We start from the raw sequence: 17,886 nt of genomic DNA on the forward strand, positions 1-17,886 counted from the left end.
AACTAAAGAACAAACACCTAGAAGAATTAAAGAACAAACAAACAGAGATGAACAATACAATAACTGAAATGAAAACTACGTTAGAAGGAATCAATAGCAGAATAACTGAGGCAGAAAAACAGATAAGTGATCTGAAAGACAGAATGGTGGAATTCACTGCCATGGAACAGAATAAAGAAAAAGGAATGAAAAGAAATGAAGACAGCCTAAGAGACCTCTGGGACAACATTAAACGCAACGACATTCACATTTTAGGGGTACCAGAAGGAGAAGAGAGAGAGAGAAAGGACCCAAGAAAATATTTGAAGACATTATAGTTGAAAACTTCCCTAACATGGGAAAGGAAATAGCCACCCAAGTCCAAGAAGTTCAGAGAATCCCATAGGAGATAAACCTAAGGAGAGACATGCCGAGCCACATAGTAATCAAATTGGCGAAAATTAAAGACAAAGAAAAATTATTGAAAGCAACAAGGGAAAAACAACAAATAACATATAAGGGAACTCCCATAAGGTTAACAGCTGATTTTTCAGCAGAAACTCTATAAGCCAGAAGGGAGTGGCACGATATATTTAAAGTGATAAAAGGGAAGAACCTACAACCAAGATTACTCTACCCGGCAAGGATCTCATTCACATTTGACAGAGAAATCAAAATCTTTACAGACAAGCAAAAGCTAAGAGAATTCAGCACTACCAAACCAGCTCTACAACAAATGCTAAAGAAACTTCTCTAAGTGGGAAACATAAGAGAAGAAAAGGACCTACAAAAACAAACCGAAAACAATTAAGAAAATGGTCATAGGAACATACATATTAATAATTACCTTAATTATGAATGGATTAAATGCTCCAACCAAAAGACACAAGCTCACTGAATGGATACAAAAATAAAACCCATCGATATGCTGTCTACAAGAGACCCACTTCAGACCTAGGACACATACAGACTGAAAGTGAGGGGATGGAAAAAGATATTCCATGCAAATGGAAATCAAAAGAAAGCTGGAGTAACAATACTCATATCAGATAAAATAGACTTTAAAATAAAGAATGTTACAAGAGACAAGGAAGGACACTACATAATGATCAAGGGATCAATCCAAGAAGAAGATATAAAAATTATAAATATATATGCATCCAACATAGGAGCACCTCAATACGTAAGGCAAATGCTAACAGCTATAAAAGAGGAAATTGACAGTAACACAGTAATAGTGGGGGGCTTTAACACCTCACTTACACCAATGGACAGATCATCCAGACAGAAAATTAATAAGGAAATGCAAGCTTTAAATGACACAATAGACCAGACATATTTAATTGATATTTACAGGACACTCCATCTGAAAACAGCAGATTACACTTTCTTCTCAAGTGCACACAGAACCTTCTCCAGGATAGATCACATCTTGGGTCACAAATCAAGCCTCAGTAAATTTAAGAAAATTGGAATCATATCACGCATCTTTTGTGACCACAATGCTACGAGATTAGAAATAAATTAGAGGGAAATAAACATAAAAAACACAAACACATGGAGGCTAAACAATACATTACTAAATAACCAAGAGATCACTGAAGAAATCAAAGAGGAAATCAAAAATTACCTAGAGGCAAATGACAGCGAAAACACAAGTATCCAAAACCTATGGGATGCAGCAAAAGGCAGTTCTAAGAGGGAAGTTTATAGTAATATAATCCTGCCTCAAGAAACAAGAAAAATCTCAAATAAACAATCTAACCTTACACCTAAAGGAACTAGAGAAAGAAGAACCAACAAAACTCAAAGTTAGTAGGAGGAAAGAAATCATAAAGATCAGAGCAGAAATAAATGAAATAGAAACAAAGAAAACAATAGCAAAGATAAAGAAAACTAAAAGCTGTTTCTCTGAGAAGATAAACAAAATTGATAAACCTTTAGCCAAATTCATCAAGAAAAAAGAGGAAGAGGACTCAAATCCATAAAATTAGAAATGAAAAAGGAGAAGTTACAACAGACACCGCAGAAATACAAAGCATCATAAGAGACTACTACAAGCAACTCTATGCCAATAAAATGGACAACCTGGAAGAAATGGACATGGACTTCCCTGGTGGTTCAGTGGTTAAGAATCTGCCTGCCAATGCAGGGAACACAGGTTCAAGCCCTGGTCTGGGAAGATCCCACATGCCACGGAACAGCTAAGCCCGTGCGCCACAACTACTGAAGCCTGCACTCCACAGCTACTGAAGCCTGTGCGCCTAGAGCCTGAGCTCCGCAACAAGAGAAGCCACTGCAGTGAGAAGTGTGCGCACTGCAACGGAGAGTAGCCCCCACTCACCGCAACTAGAGAAAGCCTGCGCGTAGCAATGAAGACCCAACTCAGCCAAAAAAAAAAAAAAGAAATGGACAAATTCTTAGAAAGGTATAACCTTCCAAGACTGAACCAGGAAGAAGAGAAAATATGAACAGACCAATCACAAGTAATGAAACTGAAACTGTGATTGAAAATCTTCCAACAAACAAAAGTCCAGGACCAGATGGCTTCACAGGTGAATTCTATCAAACATTTAGAGAAGAGTTAATACCCATCCTTCTCAAACTCTTCCAAAAAACTGCAGAGGAAGGAACACTCCCAAACTCATTCTACGAGGCCACCATCACCCTGATACCAAAACCAACAAAGATACTACAAAAAAAGAAAATTACAGACCAATATCAGTGATGAATATAGATGCAAAAATCCTCAACAAAATACTAGCAAACAGAATCCAACAACACATTAAAAGGATCATACACCATGATCAAGTGGGATTTATCCCAGGGATGCAAGGATTCTTCAACATATGCAAATCAATCAATGTGATACACCATATTAACAAACTGAAGAATAAAAATCAGATGATCATCTCAATAGATGCAGAAAAAGCTTTTGACAAAATTCAACACCCATTTATGGACAACTGATGGGAACATGCTGTATAGCACAGGGAAGTCACCTAGTGCACTGTGGTAACCTAAATGAGAGGGAAGTCCAAAAGGGAGGGGATATCTGTATGTGTATGGCTGATACATTTTGTTGTGCAGTGCAGGCTAACACAACATTGTAAAGCAACCATACTCCAAAAATTAACTAAAAAAAAAAAAAAAGATCCTGGGACTCTCAAGTCACCAGGCACAATGTGCACTGATGTATATGTACAGCTCTCCTGGCACCTGAAGGTACTCTCCTCCCAGGTGTCAGAGCAGCAAGACCACAGCTGCACAGTGAAGGGGAGATGTTTAGTCTGGTGGTTTAGGCTCCCTGCCTCAGCCAGGCTGGAAAGCCCTGACCAAGGAGCACATGTGTGTCCCCTGCCTGGCTCAAGGTGGGAAGTGGCATGCATGATGCAAATCTCTGCTCTTCTCCTCCACACGTGTACCACGCCAGACCTGTGAATGCATAAAGTGCCTGTTCCGATGCTGACTGTCTTTGAAACTAACCATTAACTCTTCCACTGGCATTTCAAAGGAAGAAGTTGGTGTTCTGAACTCATAGAGACTCCTGGAAGGTTCAGAAACGACATAAACAAAAGGAGGCCATGCACTAAAGTGTGTATGCACCTAATAATGTCTCTGTATCAGGCAAAATTAACAGAATTACAAGGAGAAATATACAATGGGTCTCCTGTCATTATAACGGGAACCTTACAGACCCCTGAAGAATCAGGCTCACAGAATCAGTTGAGAAATCAGAAGATTTGAACAGAACAGTGAATAAATTTTGAACTAGCTGATACATAGAGTACCTTACACTTGACAAGTGGAGAATGCACATTCTTTTTAAGCATATTTGGAACCTTTATGAAAACTGACCACCTGAGAGGCATAAACCCTGAGATAAAAACTAACACACATTGAAACAAGCTCAAGTTTTTAACTTAAAAACTTAAAAATATTTATTTTTATATTATAGCAATTCAACATTTAATACATTCCACAACACTTTGTATTTCATTTTGCTCATCATGATTCTATAATGTAAAGAAAATTTTAAATGTTTTCACAATGCCCTGATTAAATAACCCTGAGTCCCCTCCTTTTATCTTAGCAGGGGGTACAAGTGTTATCACTTTCTACTTATGCTCTCATGTTTAAACAGCTGGGGGTTCTGACTCCACAGTGATATCCTATTCTAGGATGAAGGGGGAGCTCCCCGAGAGAAAGTGTCCTACTCCAGCTCCACTCTTAGGCCACTGAGCCCTGAAATGGACTTTCAGGGAATATAGGTGCACATCATGAACCAACTGTGCGACTGGCCCTTTCAGTCCCCAGTGACCCACCTCCTTTGATCACTGTAAAGAGCCACCACAAATTCCCATGGGCTGTCGCTGTGCTTTGCACAAAGCAGATGCCTATGAAATAACTGCTGCCGATGACAACAATGAATATTTCCCAGGAAGGCCAGTTTGAGAAACATGATTGAAGTAGATAAAGTTTAGTATATGGGAAAAAACATGGACTTTATTCTATCAGGAAACTGCAGCACTTCATATTAGAACGCACAAAAGCCAGAAAAGCAGGATACGCCATTAGGCAAGAAAACTCCAAGCATATAAGAGAAGAAGCTCTGCTTCTTTAAAGGGGTCTTTGGCTCCAACCTCTGAGATATGATGAATTGCTAAGTGCATAGGGCATAGGGATAAATGGAATGAGGACCTATCCTAACCAAAATAGATCCCTCTCTTCTAAAGAAAAGGCACTGTACAGCCTCGAATAAAAGTCATGGGCTATATTAAACATAAGTAATATATATCCTGGCTTGGGTTGGAGGAAGTTGGCAACAGTTGCAAACGGACATGCCGGACAAAGGGAAGAACTGAGGGAACTACTAGTTATTGAGCAACTACTGGGAATTCATGCTGCTCTCAGTACCTTCACCTACACTCTCAGTTTAACCCTTACAACCCTTATGAGGTGGGTATTTTCTCCATTTTACAGAGGAGGAAACAGAGTCTTAGAGAGGGGAAATAATGTGTTCAAGATCCCCAGCCAGCACGTGGACCAGCTGGGTGCGGTTGAACCAACCCAGGTCTGGCTCTGCAGCTTCTTTTCTTTACATTACTCTACACTGACTCTCAGAGGAAAACAAGGAAAGCAGACCCCCTCATATTAGGAGAGCTGCCATGAGAGCAATGATCTACCCTTACCTCCCAGCCCCTGCCCCAGGGTGGTGTCAAAAGGCCTAGCCATGCCCACACATGAACCATGGGAGTCCACAGAGACCCAAGAGGGGCTGGCCAAAGTGCAAACAGCTCCCACGTCATCTTGAGTCAGGAAAATAAATTATCACATAGGATCAGTTAATCAAAGACAAACTAAAATAGGAAAAGCAGTTTTATAAAATAAACACGGAAAAATTCACTGACCTGGACTAAATTAACTGACCCAGTAAAATAACTTAGAAGTTCACAAACTGAAATCCAGTCTCAAATGGGTGTACATTGGTGTGGGGGGAGGAGAGAGGCCTAGCGAGGAGGTCCTGATAAGATGAGGTGCCCTGTGACTATGCGCCCTCCACCCAAGCACAGCACAGCTGTGACGGTACTGGGGGGCCAACAGAGTGTCGAACCTCCATTGGTAGGTGGAAGCCCCATCCCAATGCAAGCAAAGAGGTCATGCACCATTCCCCTTCTATCCTGGGAAGAAAAGAAGATGTCTAGAGCTGGGCATACAGTAAATTCAGTTCTATTCATGATATCAAGTGTGTCCAGACCAATCTAAAAATATTTAGATTCCTTGGGATTTTTCTATGTAGGCAATCATGTCACCTATGAAGACGGTTAGTTCTATTTCTTCCTTTCCCGTCTGTATCCTTTTTATTTCCTTTTCTTCTTACTGCACTGGCTAGGACTTTCAGGAGTGGTTTCTTGATCTTAGGGGGAGAGCAGTCTTTTACCATTAAGTATGATGTTTGCTGTAGGTTTTTTGTAGATGCCCTATATCACATTGAAAAAGTCCCCTTCTAAGTTTGCTGAAAACTTTTATCATGAGTAGATGTTGAATTGTATCAAATGCTTTATCCATTGCCATGACCATGTAGTTTTTCTTCTTTAGACAGTTAATAGGGTAGATTACACTGATTGATTTTTGAATGTTGAACCAGCCCTCCATTCCCAGAATAAAGCCTACGTGGGCACCAAGTTTGGGAAGCTTAAGCCATTATTTTTTCAAACATTTCTTCTGTACCGCACTCCTTCTCTCCTTCTGGGACTCCAATGACACAGATGGTAAACCTTCCAGTATTGTCCCATAAGTCACTGAGACTTCGTTCAGCTTCTTTAATCTTTTCTCTTCGTTGTTCAGATTGGATAGTTTCTATTGCTTTATTTTCGAGTTTACTGATTCTTTCCTCTGTCATCTCCATTTTGTGATTGAGCCCATGCAGCAGAGTTTTTTAATTTTCCATTATCGTATCTTTTTTCTTGTATCTCCATTTGGTTTATATACACATATATGGTTCACAGGGTTATTTTTTTGGCTAACACATTCTATCTTTCCATTCATGTCAACAATGTTTACCCTTACTTCTGGGGGCATTTTTTTTTAACAGTTTACTTACTAGATTACCAGTTTGTTATGAAAGGATTCAACTCAGCAACAGCCAGATGGAAGAGGTGGGGAAAGGGGGCCAGGAGCTTTTTTATAAAAGCTACTTTAAGGTCTGTCAGATTATTACAACATCTGTGTCATCTCAGCATCGGCATCTATTTATTTATTTAATTTATTTATTGTTGGCTGTGTTGGGTCCTCATTGCCGCACACGGGCTTTCTCTAGTTATGGCGAGCAGGAGTTACTCTTCGTTGCGGTGCGCGGGCTTCTCATTGTGGTGGCTTCTCTCGTTGCAAAGCACAGGCTCTAGGTGCGTGGGCTTCAGTAGCTGTGGCATGTGAGCTCAGTAGTTGTGGCTTGCGGGCTCTAGAGTGCAGGCTCAGTAGTTGTGGTGCACGGGCTTAGTTGTTCTATGGCATGTGGGATCTTCCCGGACCAGGGCTCGAACCCATGTCCCCTGCACTAGCAGGCAGATTCTGAACCACTGCACCACCAAGGAAGCCCTGACATCGGCATCCTCTGATCGCCTCTCCCAGGCAAGTTGCGATTTTCCAAGTTCTTCATGTGATAATTAATTTTAGATTGTATCCTCTATATTTTGAATATTATGTCATGAAACTTTAGGTCTTATTTAAATTCAGTGGAGAATGTTGATATTTTTGTTTTACCAGACAATCAGGCAGGTTGGATTTAGTTGGCAAGTTCTGACCAGCCTTCTTTTGAGTTGTGGTTTCAATGCCAGTTCCATTTTCAAAGCCTGTTCAGGTGTGTACCACCAAGTGTCCAGTCTGGGACTCAGGTGGTGGTCTATCCCTTAGTTGTTCTCAAAGCCTTTGGTGTGTTGGTTAGAATCAGATGCACACATGCACAGCTCAGGGCTAGCCCAGAAGTTCATACACAACTTTATGGAGTCATTTTCCTGAGCTCCTTCCTTTCTGCTGTCCTTGTACTTTCCAGTTCATTGGTCCTCCCCTTTCTGGTTCTCTGGCCAGAAATCTGGGGTTTTAGTTACACTTTCTGCCACACATTTCCTGAACTGTACCCAAATCTGGGACCAAGCAGCAGGAAGGCAGAGAGAGAAAAAAGCAACTGGATTTCACCCCACCCCCTTGGGATTACAGAGAGGAAGATTTGATCAAAGAAGGATTCCCTTCCTCAGTTTTAGGTGCTTGAAGGCCCCACGGCTGCTACTGGGCACTGCCACCACCACCACCGAGGGGACTGCCTGGGGACTAGGGCATGAGAAAACAGAGAAAAACAACCCTCGGGATTTCCCATCCCTGTCTGAGCCTTAGAGCCCCTTTCCCAACCAGACTCTAGCCATAACTAGAGGTCTTCTGGAATTCTCTCCATTTGTGCCCTTATGTCCACTCTGTTTGTGCCCGGATTTTGGGCTGTCTCGAGTCCAGGACATGGGATACCAGAGGAAAAATGAGAAATTCACTGTCAGGGTGGCAGCACTTCTAATTCTAGTTTTTCCCCCAATCTGTCTACTACTATTTATATTTCAGAGTCTTCAAATAGCTGCTAAATGCATTCTGTCCAGGCCTTTAGCTGCATTCAATGACAGTGATAGATTCTTACACATGTATCTTATACATATATCCTGGTATATATATAAGTATCTATTTATGCAGGGAATATACCTAGGGGAGGAAATGCCAGGTCATGGGTATGTATATATTCAAATTTAGCTAGACACTACCATAGTTTTTTTCCAAAGTGGTTGTAATCAACTTACCCACTGACCAGTAGAGACTCAAAGTTTCCACCATATCACTTCCTCACCAACCCTGGAGTTTCAAGCTTCTCAGGCTTTCCTATTTTGGTAGATGCGCAGTGGTATCTCACTGAAATGCTAATTTGCATTTCCCTAGGTAGTAATACAATCGAACACCTTTTCAGAGGGTTATTGGCCATTTGGATTCCTCTTTTGTGAAGTCCCTGTTGGGGCCTTTTGCCTTTTTCTATACTGGGTTATTTCTTTACTCACATTGATTTTTCTAGTCCTTTATTCTGGAAGCAAGCCCTTTGTTGGCTACTTGTGTTATAGATGTCTTTTTTCACTCCGCCTTTTCACTCTCTTAATGGTACCTTTTCATTAGCAGAAGTTCTACTTTAATGTAATAAAGTTGATCAGTTTTTTCCTATGTGAATGGATGCAACTTTGCATCTACTTAAAAACTCTTTCTAAAGGCCCATTCTGTCTTAAAGCAACCTCTCCCATCTCAGCATTTCAATGTGGACACCTCAGGCATCAAAGTATGAGACAGCAAGATGACAAGGCAGACAGTGCAGGCTCCAGGGGTGGACAGATATGAGTGGCCCTGGACAGGGTACTTCAAGTCTTTGAGAATTAAGTTTCTTTATAAGTAAAGACGTACTATCCACCTTGCAAGATGTGTGTAAAGCACTTAGCATAGTGCTGGCACACAGTAGGCCCTCAGCAAACAGTGGCAGCTGCGATCATATTCTCTGATCATCCTTCCCCTTGTCCACATTGCTACAGTGGCCTGGAACCTCATTGCTGCTTTGTGAAACATCAATCTGTTGCAGTTAAGGACAGCAAAATGGGTTAATTGCCCTCAACAGGCCAGCAAAGTCTCCCTGTTACTCACAGGCGGCACCTAAGGTACGAGGACCACTGTCTTCAGCTAAAACTTAAGACCTGGTACATAGAGATGCTCTCCTCACGAGGTGAAGTCATTCTGGGGCTCCCACAGGGACACAATGGCAGCAAGCTGAAGAACCCAAGTATCTGCTCTTTCTGTTCGCTGCCAACAGCACAGTGGTGTGGGGCAGGCAGACTGCCTCCGACAGGGGAAAGCTGAGCTCCACTGAGCCTGGGTGATTTGTGTCAAAGCAGCGGGTGTGCCGATTTGTGTGTCCTGCACTGTTGACACAGGGGAGAGCAGGAGTACGTCAGCACATGTGCACAGTACAGTGCCCGTCCTGGAGGAGGTGTGTATTTGAGTATACGGGGTGTGCATGTGAACACGCAACAGGGTGTATGTCCCTAGGAAGCTGTGATACTCTCACCAGCCTGGCATGCTGCTGGAGAGCCCTGATGGTTAGCTACTCCAGCGTGCCCAGAGCTTGGGGTCTCTCAACGCCCTCTGCCCCACTCTCTGAGACAGGATATGTGCACAGCAAACAGACACCTTTTCTGTGACGCTGGACCACCCTGAATAAGGAAGGAGCTGCAAACTCCTTGGTGCACAGTTCTAAAGCAACTGGAGAAGTCTTCTGGATGTTGTAGCCCACTGCTGCCTCCTAGACTGTGGGTCCCTAGAAATGCTTCTTGAGATTTTCCCACAATACTGAGATATTCCACTGCCCTCCCCAGACGCCCCCTCCCCCACCTCATTAGGCTCCACTTCAAAGGTGGCCAGTGCTGAATGCTGAAAGGATGATAGAAGGGAAGGGAGTGGTACCTGAGCCTAGTGTTTGTCCAGCGGAGTCAAAGGAAAGAACCACTGAATCTGCAACACAAGAGGACAAGTTCATTTCTTTCTCTTTCTTACAGTAAAAATAAAACAAAACAAAAACAAAAACAAAAAAACAAGTTCCCACTGGCTTTGCCCAAACCCTCTCCCAAGGAAAAGTCAACTGGACTGGAACTCAGCTGCACAGACAGCCTCCATTGGTCCATCTCACCCATCCACCGGGCCAGGAGGCCCTGCCGAGCCCAGCCCAAGCCTCGTGCCACTGGGAGGAACATCTCAGGGCAGAGATATGCCCCAAATTCTTCAGAGGCATTTCCTGCCGAATTAAGGGACACATTTACTTCTTTTTTGCTTCTCATAGTGAAAATAAAATTAAAACAAAGCAAAAGAAAACTTCCCTTCTGCATCTGGTGGAAGGCACTAACATTTCCCTTTGACTTGTTTTCTTTTCCTATTCATATGCTCAATGTTTATTATTTCTTCCCCCCAAAGGCATAAAGTGACTTACAGGAATTTACAGTACACACTGGAGTCAAAAATGAAGAAGTCAAAGGAAGGAAAAATATTATATAGTCAGGGGAATGTTAGTGCACAAAATGCATGCCATGAGGACCTAAACAAACGCTACAGGTAGAATCAAAGAGGCCTGAGCTCCCAAACAGCTGAAGAAAATGAGAAAATAAATAAGATTGAGTGCTCACAATACATACATTCATTCATTTATTCAACTGTTCAGTAAATATTTATTGGGCATCTACTATGTGCAAGATACTATACTATGTCTTTGCGATCCAGATGAAAATAAAAAAAGCATGGTCTCTACGCTCACGGATCTGTCATCAGTCTAAGAGAAAAAAAGTTACCCAACAAGTTATTCAACTAAAAACTGATTAAGTAAAAAAAGAAAAGAGGGCTTCCCTGGTGGCGCAGTGGTTGAGAGTCCGCCTGCCGATGTAGGGGACACGGGTTCTCGTGCCCCGGTCTGGGAAGATCCCACATGCCGTGAAGCGGCTGGGCCCGTGAGCCATAGCTGCTGAGCCTGCGCGTCCGGAGCCTGTGCTCCGCAACGGGAGAGGCCACAACAGTGAGAGGCCCGCGTACCGCAAAAAAAAAAAAAAAGAAGAAGAAAAGAAAAGCGTGCTGAGGAAGTTTCTATTAGGAGGAGACCTAGTTTTGGAAGGGGAGTGGGTGTTGGTTAGGGAAGTCTTCCCTAAAGAAGTGACACCTGAACTAAGAACGGAAGGCTAAGTAAGTGTTAAACCCGACAAGAAGGAATGGGCATTCCAGGCAGAGAGGATGCTGTGTGTGGAGACCTGACGCAGGATGGGACAGGGCACCTCAGAGCAACCACAAGAGCAAAGCATACATAAAAGCAAATACCATACGGTGATTAGAAAGAAATTCCTCTCATGGGTCTTAATAAAGGGAGATCCTGCACGATGTTGAAGACTGTAACTTCTACAACGTTTCTGTAATAAGTAACTGTGAATCTTTATGGCTGTTTCTTACAACAGGAGCAACACAAATGATGGCGTAGGCGAGCACACAGCTCAATTAAAGCAATTATAAGGGACATCAAGATAATCTAAGGCCCAAAAGAACTCCAGAGACCCCAGACTCCAAAGGGATCACATTCAAAAGGCTCACTCATGGGACTTCCCTGGTGGTCCAGTGGTAAAGAATCCGCCTTCCAATGCAGGGGATGTGGGTTTGATCCCTGGCTGGGGAATTAAGATCCCACGTGCTGTGGGGCAACTAAGCCCACACGCCACAACTACCGAGCCCACATGCTCTGGAGCCCATGTGCCACAGCTAGAAAGAGAAAACTCGCATGCCACAACTAGAGAGAAGCCAGCGCGGTGCAACGAAGAGCCCATGCACTACAACTAAAGATCCCGCGTGCCGCAACGAAGATCCCACGTGCCACAACTAAGACCCGATGCAGCCAAAAATCAATAAGTAAAAATAAATAAAACCCATGTTCCCTTTAAAAAAAAAAAAGGCTCACTCACTACAAAGGAATGCTAGCTGGCTGCATGAGGCCCAGCGTCTACACCACAGGCAGCATCCCACCTCAGCATGATCCTTCAGATCTCAGGTGTATGTCATTTTTTCTTATTGCACATGGAAATCTGACACAAGAGTTATCATAACTGTAAGTCATCTGTCTGCACTGCTAGACTATAAGCTCTATAAAGGCAGACACTATATCTGCTTTATTCACTGCTATGTTACCAGCATAACACCTGGCAGGCAATAACTGTTTGCTGAAAGACAGTGCCTCAAGAAATGGATGGACTTCAACTCCTTCAGGTAATCCTTCATAATCACTTTTTCTCATAATCAAGTGTTTATTAAGAACTGGGTAGCAGAGAGCTGCAGGATACAATTTTTTTTTTTTTTTTTTTTTTTTTTTTGCGGTATGCGGGTCTCTCACCGCTGTGGCCTCTCCCGTTGAGGAACACAGGCTCCGGACGCGCAGGCTCAGTGGCCATGGCTCACGGGCCAGCCGCTCCGCGGCATGTGGGATCTTCCCAGACCGGGGCACGAACCCGTGTCCCCTGCATTGGCAGGCGGATTCTCGACCACTGCGCCACCAGGGAAGCCCTGCAGGATACAATTTTTGGTGAGTATCCAGAGGCAGATATTCTGTACTGCCAGTTAAGGGCAGACCCATATGCTTTGAAACCTACCAAGTAAAAGGTAAGGCTGACTTTTTTTTTTCTTTCACAAAAATGTAGAAGCACAATTAGAACACTTGTCTAATCAGATAGGTGACCATCCTACCTTGTATGAGATACAATCAACATCTCTTGCAAATTCTACTTCTTTATCAATGTTTCCCACATCTGTTTCCTCTCAATGTTACTGTGCCCTTTCAGAAGAGAAGCCCCTGTTTTTCTCTCTTTTTAAAAGAGCTTTATTGAGGTATAATTTACATACTATAAAATTCACTCATTTTAAGTGTACAATTCAATGATTTTTAGAAAATGTACAGAGTTGTTTAACCATCAACATACGCAGCTTTAGAACATTTCTATCACCCGGAAGATCCCAGGTGCCCAGTCATGCCCTGTTCCCACCCCCAGCCCCAGGCAACCACTGATTTACTTTCTGTCTCTGTAGATTTGCCTCTTGTGGACATCTGCCTATCCTTTTCTTGCTAGGACTGTTCTGATACGCCCCTTAACCACACGCCTACCTCCAGCTTAGCCCACTTCCATCATCCTTCATACTCCGCATGGTTTTTCTAAAAAGTATACCTGACTACGTCTTTGCTCTTGATTAAAATGCTTCAGTGGCTTCCCGTAGCCTGTAAGATAAACTCCAAGCTCTGACCTTCAAGATCTTTACCATTTTGGCCTCATGCCTCATGCTCCAGATATGCCAAACAACTTCTATTTCTCCAAAGAGATATGTATCTTTGTGTCTTCAGACACCAAACATACTGTTTTCTCTGCCTGTTTGCATTAAAAACTCCCACTTTTCTATTAAGACCCAGGGCAATCATCCCCACTTCTTGAAGGCTTCTCTGATCAGTTCTGCCCCTTATCTTTAGGCTGTCACTGCACTGCTATTATGGCATTTATCATACTGCATTATAATCCTTGTTTACTCGTCTTTTTCTCTCTTTAAACTGCAAGTTCCCTGAGGATAAGGATTGTCTGTTCATTTTGAGGCTTTGATGCCTAGGACAGTGACTGACACACAGAAGGTGGTCAATATGTTCGCTAAACAAAGGAATAAACTAGTAAATGTCTTTGCTTTCTTTCAAAGGTGATGTTATCTGAGTGATATTTCACAAATTGGTGAGGGGAGAGATCCATCCTGCATAACAGATTCTCCTTCAAGTCAACCTTGAAATGTCCTTATACCATGAAGCTTCAGATGTTCGAGCCTGGCCTCATCCTCGAAAGATAAAAGCATTCCCACAAAGCAGTGCAGGGGGAATAAGGAAAGGGCCCTAGGCGCTTTCTAGGTGAGAGATCACAGTCACCTGGATGAAGATTAGGAAAGCCTTTCTGAGGGGTTGACTGCCCAGATGAGCAACAATGAAAACAGCATCTCAAATTTTTATTACAGTTGACAAGTGTTTTTCCAATTTCAATTTACTTTCTTTGTACTCACAGGTAGTCCTGAAATAATCTCCTTTAGAGTTTTCAATCTAAATGTAAAGAAAAAAGGCTACAAGTTAACTAAATGTGAACAACAGTTGTCTCTGGGTGAAAGAATTATAGATGATATTTATTCTCTGTATTTTTGAAAAATTTCCAGAGTGAACATGTAACTTGTATTTTCAGAAAAAAAAAAAAAAAAGTCAAAAAAGAACTCTCTAATCCAGCTCTAAGATTTTTAACCTCTAACACACTGGTACCAATGCAAAAGGATGGAAGGTTCTTGATCTCCCTTCATTATTCACTGTACATGCTGAAAAGCTATTCAGCTTTTCCCTTTAGTTATACTGAGGTCATCGTTATACTTCATGACACTTAAATATACCTCAGCAACCTCAATTCCTAAATAGACCGGCTTTTAAAAAATTCGTTTCTTCTTCCTTCCTTCTCACAAGTATTATCAAGTGCCTATTATGTGCCAGGCCTGGTGCCAGATACTAGAGATATGGAGCTGAATAGGAGCTGGTCTTTGCCTTCCAGCCAAGGAAGCAGAGAGGTTAATAGGCACTTAAAATAAAGTGTGATAATGGTGAGCAAGGGGCAAGCACCAAACAGATGACAGTCTTACTGGAAAGGAAAAGTTGGAGTTTTTGTAAATATTATTTCCAGTGGTAGTGGAATGCTCCCAAGAGCATGTGCCTTTAAACTGCAGAAGATGCAAGTGAGAGGGTAGAAACTCCAGGAGGAAGTTAGGGACATATATCGTGCTTTGTGTAAGTTTGGACGGATGTTGCTTTGAGCATTTTTTTTTTTTTTTTTTTTTTTTTTTTTTTTTGCTTTGAGCATTTAAGGCAGAGATCTGAGAATCAGTTCGGCCCTTCATTTTTTGTGTTTATTCTAAAGGATGTAAGATCATTTGAGTTATAAACCACTTTGACAGCTAAAGGGAAAATTCAGTGTTCAACAAATTGAGAAGTTTGTTTTGCAAGAAACGGACCAAGAATATCCAGACTTCTCCCTCTCAGGCTAAGAGATATGTCATTTTTATTTCAAACATCCTGGGTTCCAGCTGTTCCTGGTTCCCAGGCCAGAGGCGGCCATGTGGGGTTCTATACAAGTGACCAAACAGAATTATAGACCAAAGCACAACAGAGCATTGCTGCACGTGACTCTGTTCAGTGAGGAAACCTAGAATTTACTGGAAACCTTTTATTATGGTCAGATGTTTCCTGTGTCTGGTTTCTGAAGCAGATAAAAAGAATATAAAGAGAGGATGAAGAATGAGGCTTAGTCTTTCCAGTCATTGGAGAGGCTTCCAAAAGTCAAATTATGCAGTGAACAAGTTACATTTTGGCTACTACCTCTCATGGTACACATTCAACACACATATCCTGCTAGCCACCATGTGTAAGCCCTAGAGACGTAAGAATGAATGAAAAAAAATTATTCCCTGAAGTAGCTTGCAACCTAACAGGTAAATTAAAAACACATATAAAACTAAGCATTCTACAGTTAACAATACTGTATTGTACACTTGAAATTTGCTAAGAGTAGATCTTAAATGTTCTTACCACACGCATACATGCAAAAAGGTAACTGTGAGGTGATAGATGTGCTAACTAACCTTATTGTGGTAATCATTTCACAATGCATACGTTTGTCAAAGGATCACACTATACACCTTAAACTTACACATTATTATCTGTCAATTACATCTCAATAAAGCTGAGGGGGAAAGCTAAGTATAATATATGTATGGAAATAAGGGTAATGAGGGAGATACTTCATTGTTCATTAATTCAACATATTTATTAAGCAAGTACTATACACCAGACTTACGGATACAATAGTAAAGAAGAACGAGAATGCTCCTATTCTCAAGGAATTTATAGTTTAGTCAAGAAGACTGAAAAAAAGCAAGTAAACAAAAGAACAAAACTTCTGACAGTGATAAGTGGTTATGAAGAATATCCAATGATGTAATAGTGACCATGAGGGGAAGTACAGGCAATGCTAGATTGGGTGTTTTGGGAAGGCTTCTCTGAGGAGGTGACATATGGCTGAGACTGGGAGACAGGAGCCCGCCAAGAAAAGACCAAGGGAAAAAGAGTTCCAGGCTGAAGGAAAGCAAGTACAGTAATCTTGGTACATTAAGGAACAGCGAGAAGGCCAGTGTTGCTGGAACACAGAGCACGAAAAACACAAGAGGGGTGGGAAATGAGGTCAGAGAGGAAGACAGGAGACAGATCTGTAGGAGGCCTTATGTAGGAGGCCATCGAGAGACGTCTGCACTGTATTTTTCAATAGCAGAGAGAAGCCCCTGCTTAAAACCCGGGAGTAACACGATCTGATTTATACTCTTAAACATAAACTTTCACTGCTATGCGGGAACCAAATTGACTGTTCTGGCAACAGAGTAAAAGGTAGATTAGAGGAGACAGACTGAAGGCCAGGAGACTGGTAGAAGAGATTGCAACATTCCAGATGAGAAGTGATGGCAGCCTGAACAAGGCAGTGACAACAGGAAAAAAAAAAAAAAAGGATACTAATAATGTTTAAAAGGGAAAATTTACAGGACTAGTGACTTGTGGGACATGAGTAAGAGATTAAGAAGAAGAAGGATTATATCTACATTCTGGCCTTGGGCAAATGGATGCTGACCTTTGCTTAAGTGGGTGTAGCCTCCATCTAAACCACATAACCCTGCTTCTCCTCTGGTCAGACAACTGGACCACAGGTGAGCACCTGAGCCAAGAGAAGGCAATCCATAGGCAGATAGGTTCTGCCTTTGGAGTCTCTTTTGGAGACTTGACTTGGGATGCACAGAGAGTTGGGGCTGCTGGTAGGAGATACAAGCAGAAAAGCAAAGAAGAGCAGAGGCTGGGAGGCTATGGGTTGGACTTGATGCTGGGCCTTGGGGCCCATGTTAGTGGCAGAGCATCACAGTGAAGAGCCACAACGCTGCTGCTGAGGGCAACATGACACCTCAAAGAGCTGCCTTGGATCCAGAATATTCTTCCAGTGCCAGTCTCTGTGGCAGTCAGCTATCCCACGGATCATCTTTCTATGAGACCTTGGGGTTTAGCTCTTCCTCAGTTCCCTTGAGGCTTGGCCTATAATTGAGATTTTCATTTTTAAATCTCCTGCTATCTTGGAGCTGTCTATAGTCTGAGCAAATTCACCTCCTCTACCTTCCAGTCCTCATGCTTTAATACCCAGGAGCACTTTCTGCATTCCCAATGACCTGTTCCAAGCACGACTCACCCCAAGGGTCTAAATCTCAGGAGAAGTAGAAGGCCCTACTTGGACCTTGGGTCTAAGCTGTGTTCTCCAATCTAGCTTTATGAAAGAGCTCTCAACTTTGGGGATTTACTGGTCCATCAGCAAAACTGATACTTCAATAGCCATATGGTTACCTGTGTCTTGTTCTACTTTCTCCACTGCTTAGATCCTGGGGGAATCTAACCCCTAGTCTGAGCCCCTCAATTTCTTCCCTCTCAACCCTAATCCCAAACAAACAAAACATGAGTAAATGAGATTCCTGAAGCTACATAGAGAAAAAAAGCCTGAGGACAGAAAACAAAACACAACCATTGATTTAGAAGAATGTGGTACATGGAAGAGAAATCAGTGAAATAATCAGAGATAGGAGCAGCAGGACAGAGGAAGCCAGAGGAGGTAAGAATTGTTTATAAAAACGAGTATCCAAATGTGGTAAAGAGGTGGAAGAAGCTGATGGATGAAAAGATGC

The 17,886-nt window shown here is 42.3% G+C and overlaps 1 protein-coding gene across 7 annotated transcripts in view; it reads right to left on the reverse strand.

Moving 5' to 3' along the window:
* The window catches only part of ST3GAL3 (ST3 beta-galactoside alpha-2,3-sialyltransferase 3), a 236,812-nt gene that overhangs the window by 119,631 nt on the left and 99,295 nt on the right, over positions 1-17,886 (reverse strand). For 5 of the 7 annotated variants that reach the window (XM_033867824.2, XM_073790892.1, XM_033867822.2 and 2 more), the window contains exon 3: positions 10,009-10,056. The exons of the other annotated variants lie outside the window; for them this stretch is intronic. In XM_033867824.2, the coding sequence (XP_033723715.1) occupies positions 10,009-10,056 (48 nt within the window). The remainder of the gene's footprint in view (positions 1-10,008; positions 10,057-17,886) is intronic. 7 annotated transcript variants of the gene reach the window in all.

This window comes from Tursiops truncatus, chromosome 1, assembly GCF_011762595.2.
Source record: "Tursiops truncatus isolate mTurTru1 chromosome 1, mTurTru1.mat.Y, whole genome shotgun sequence".
NCBI lineage: Eukaryota > Metazoa > Chordata > Mammalia > Artiodactyla > Delphinidae > Tursiops > Tursiops truncatus.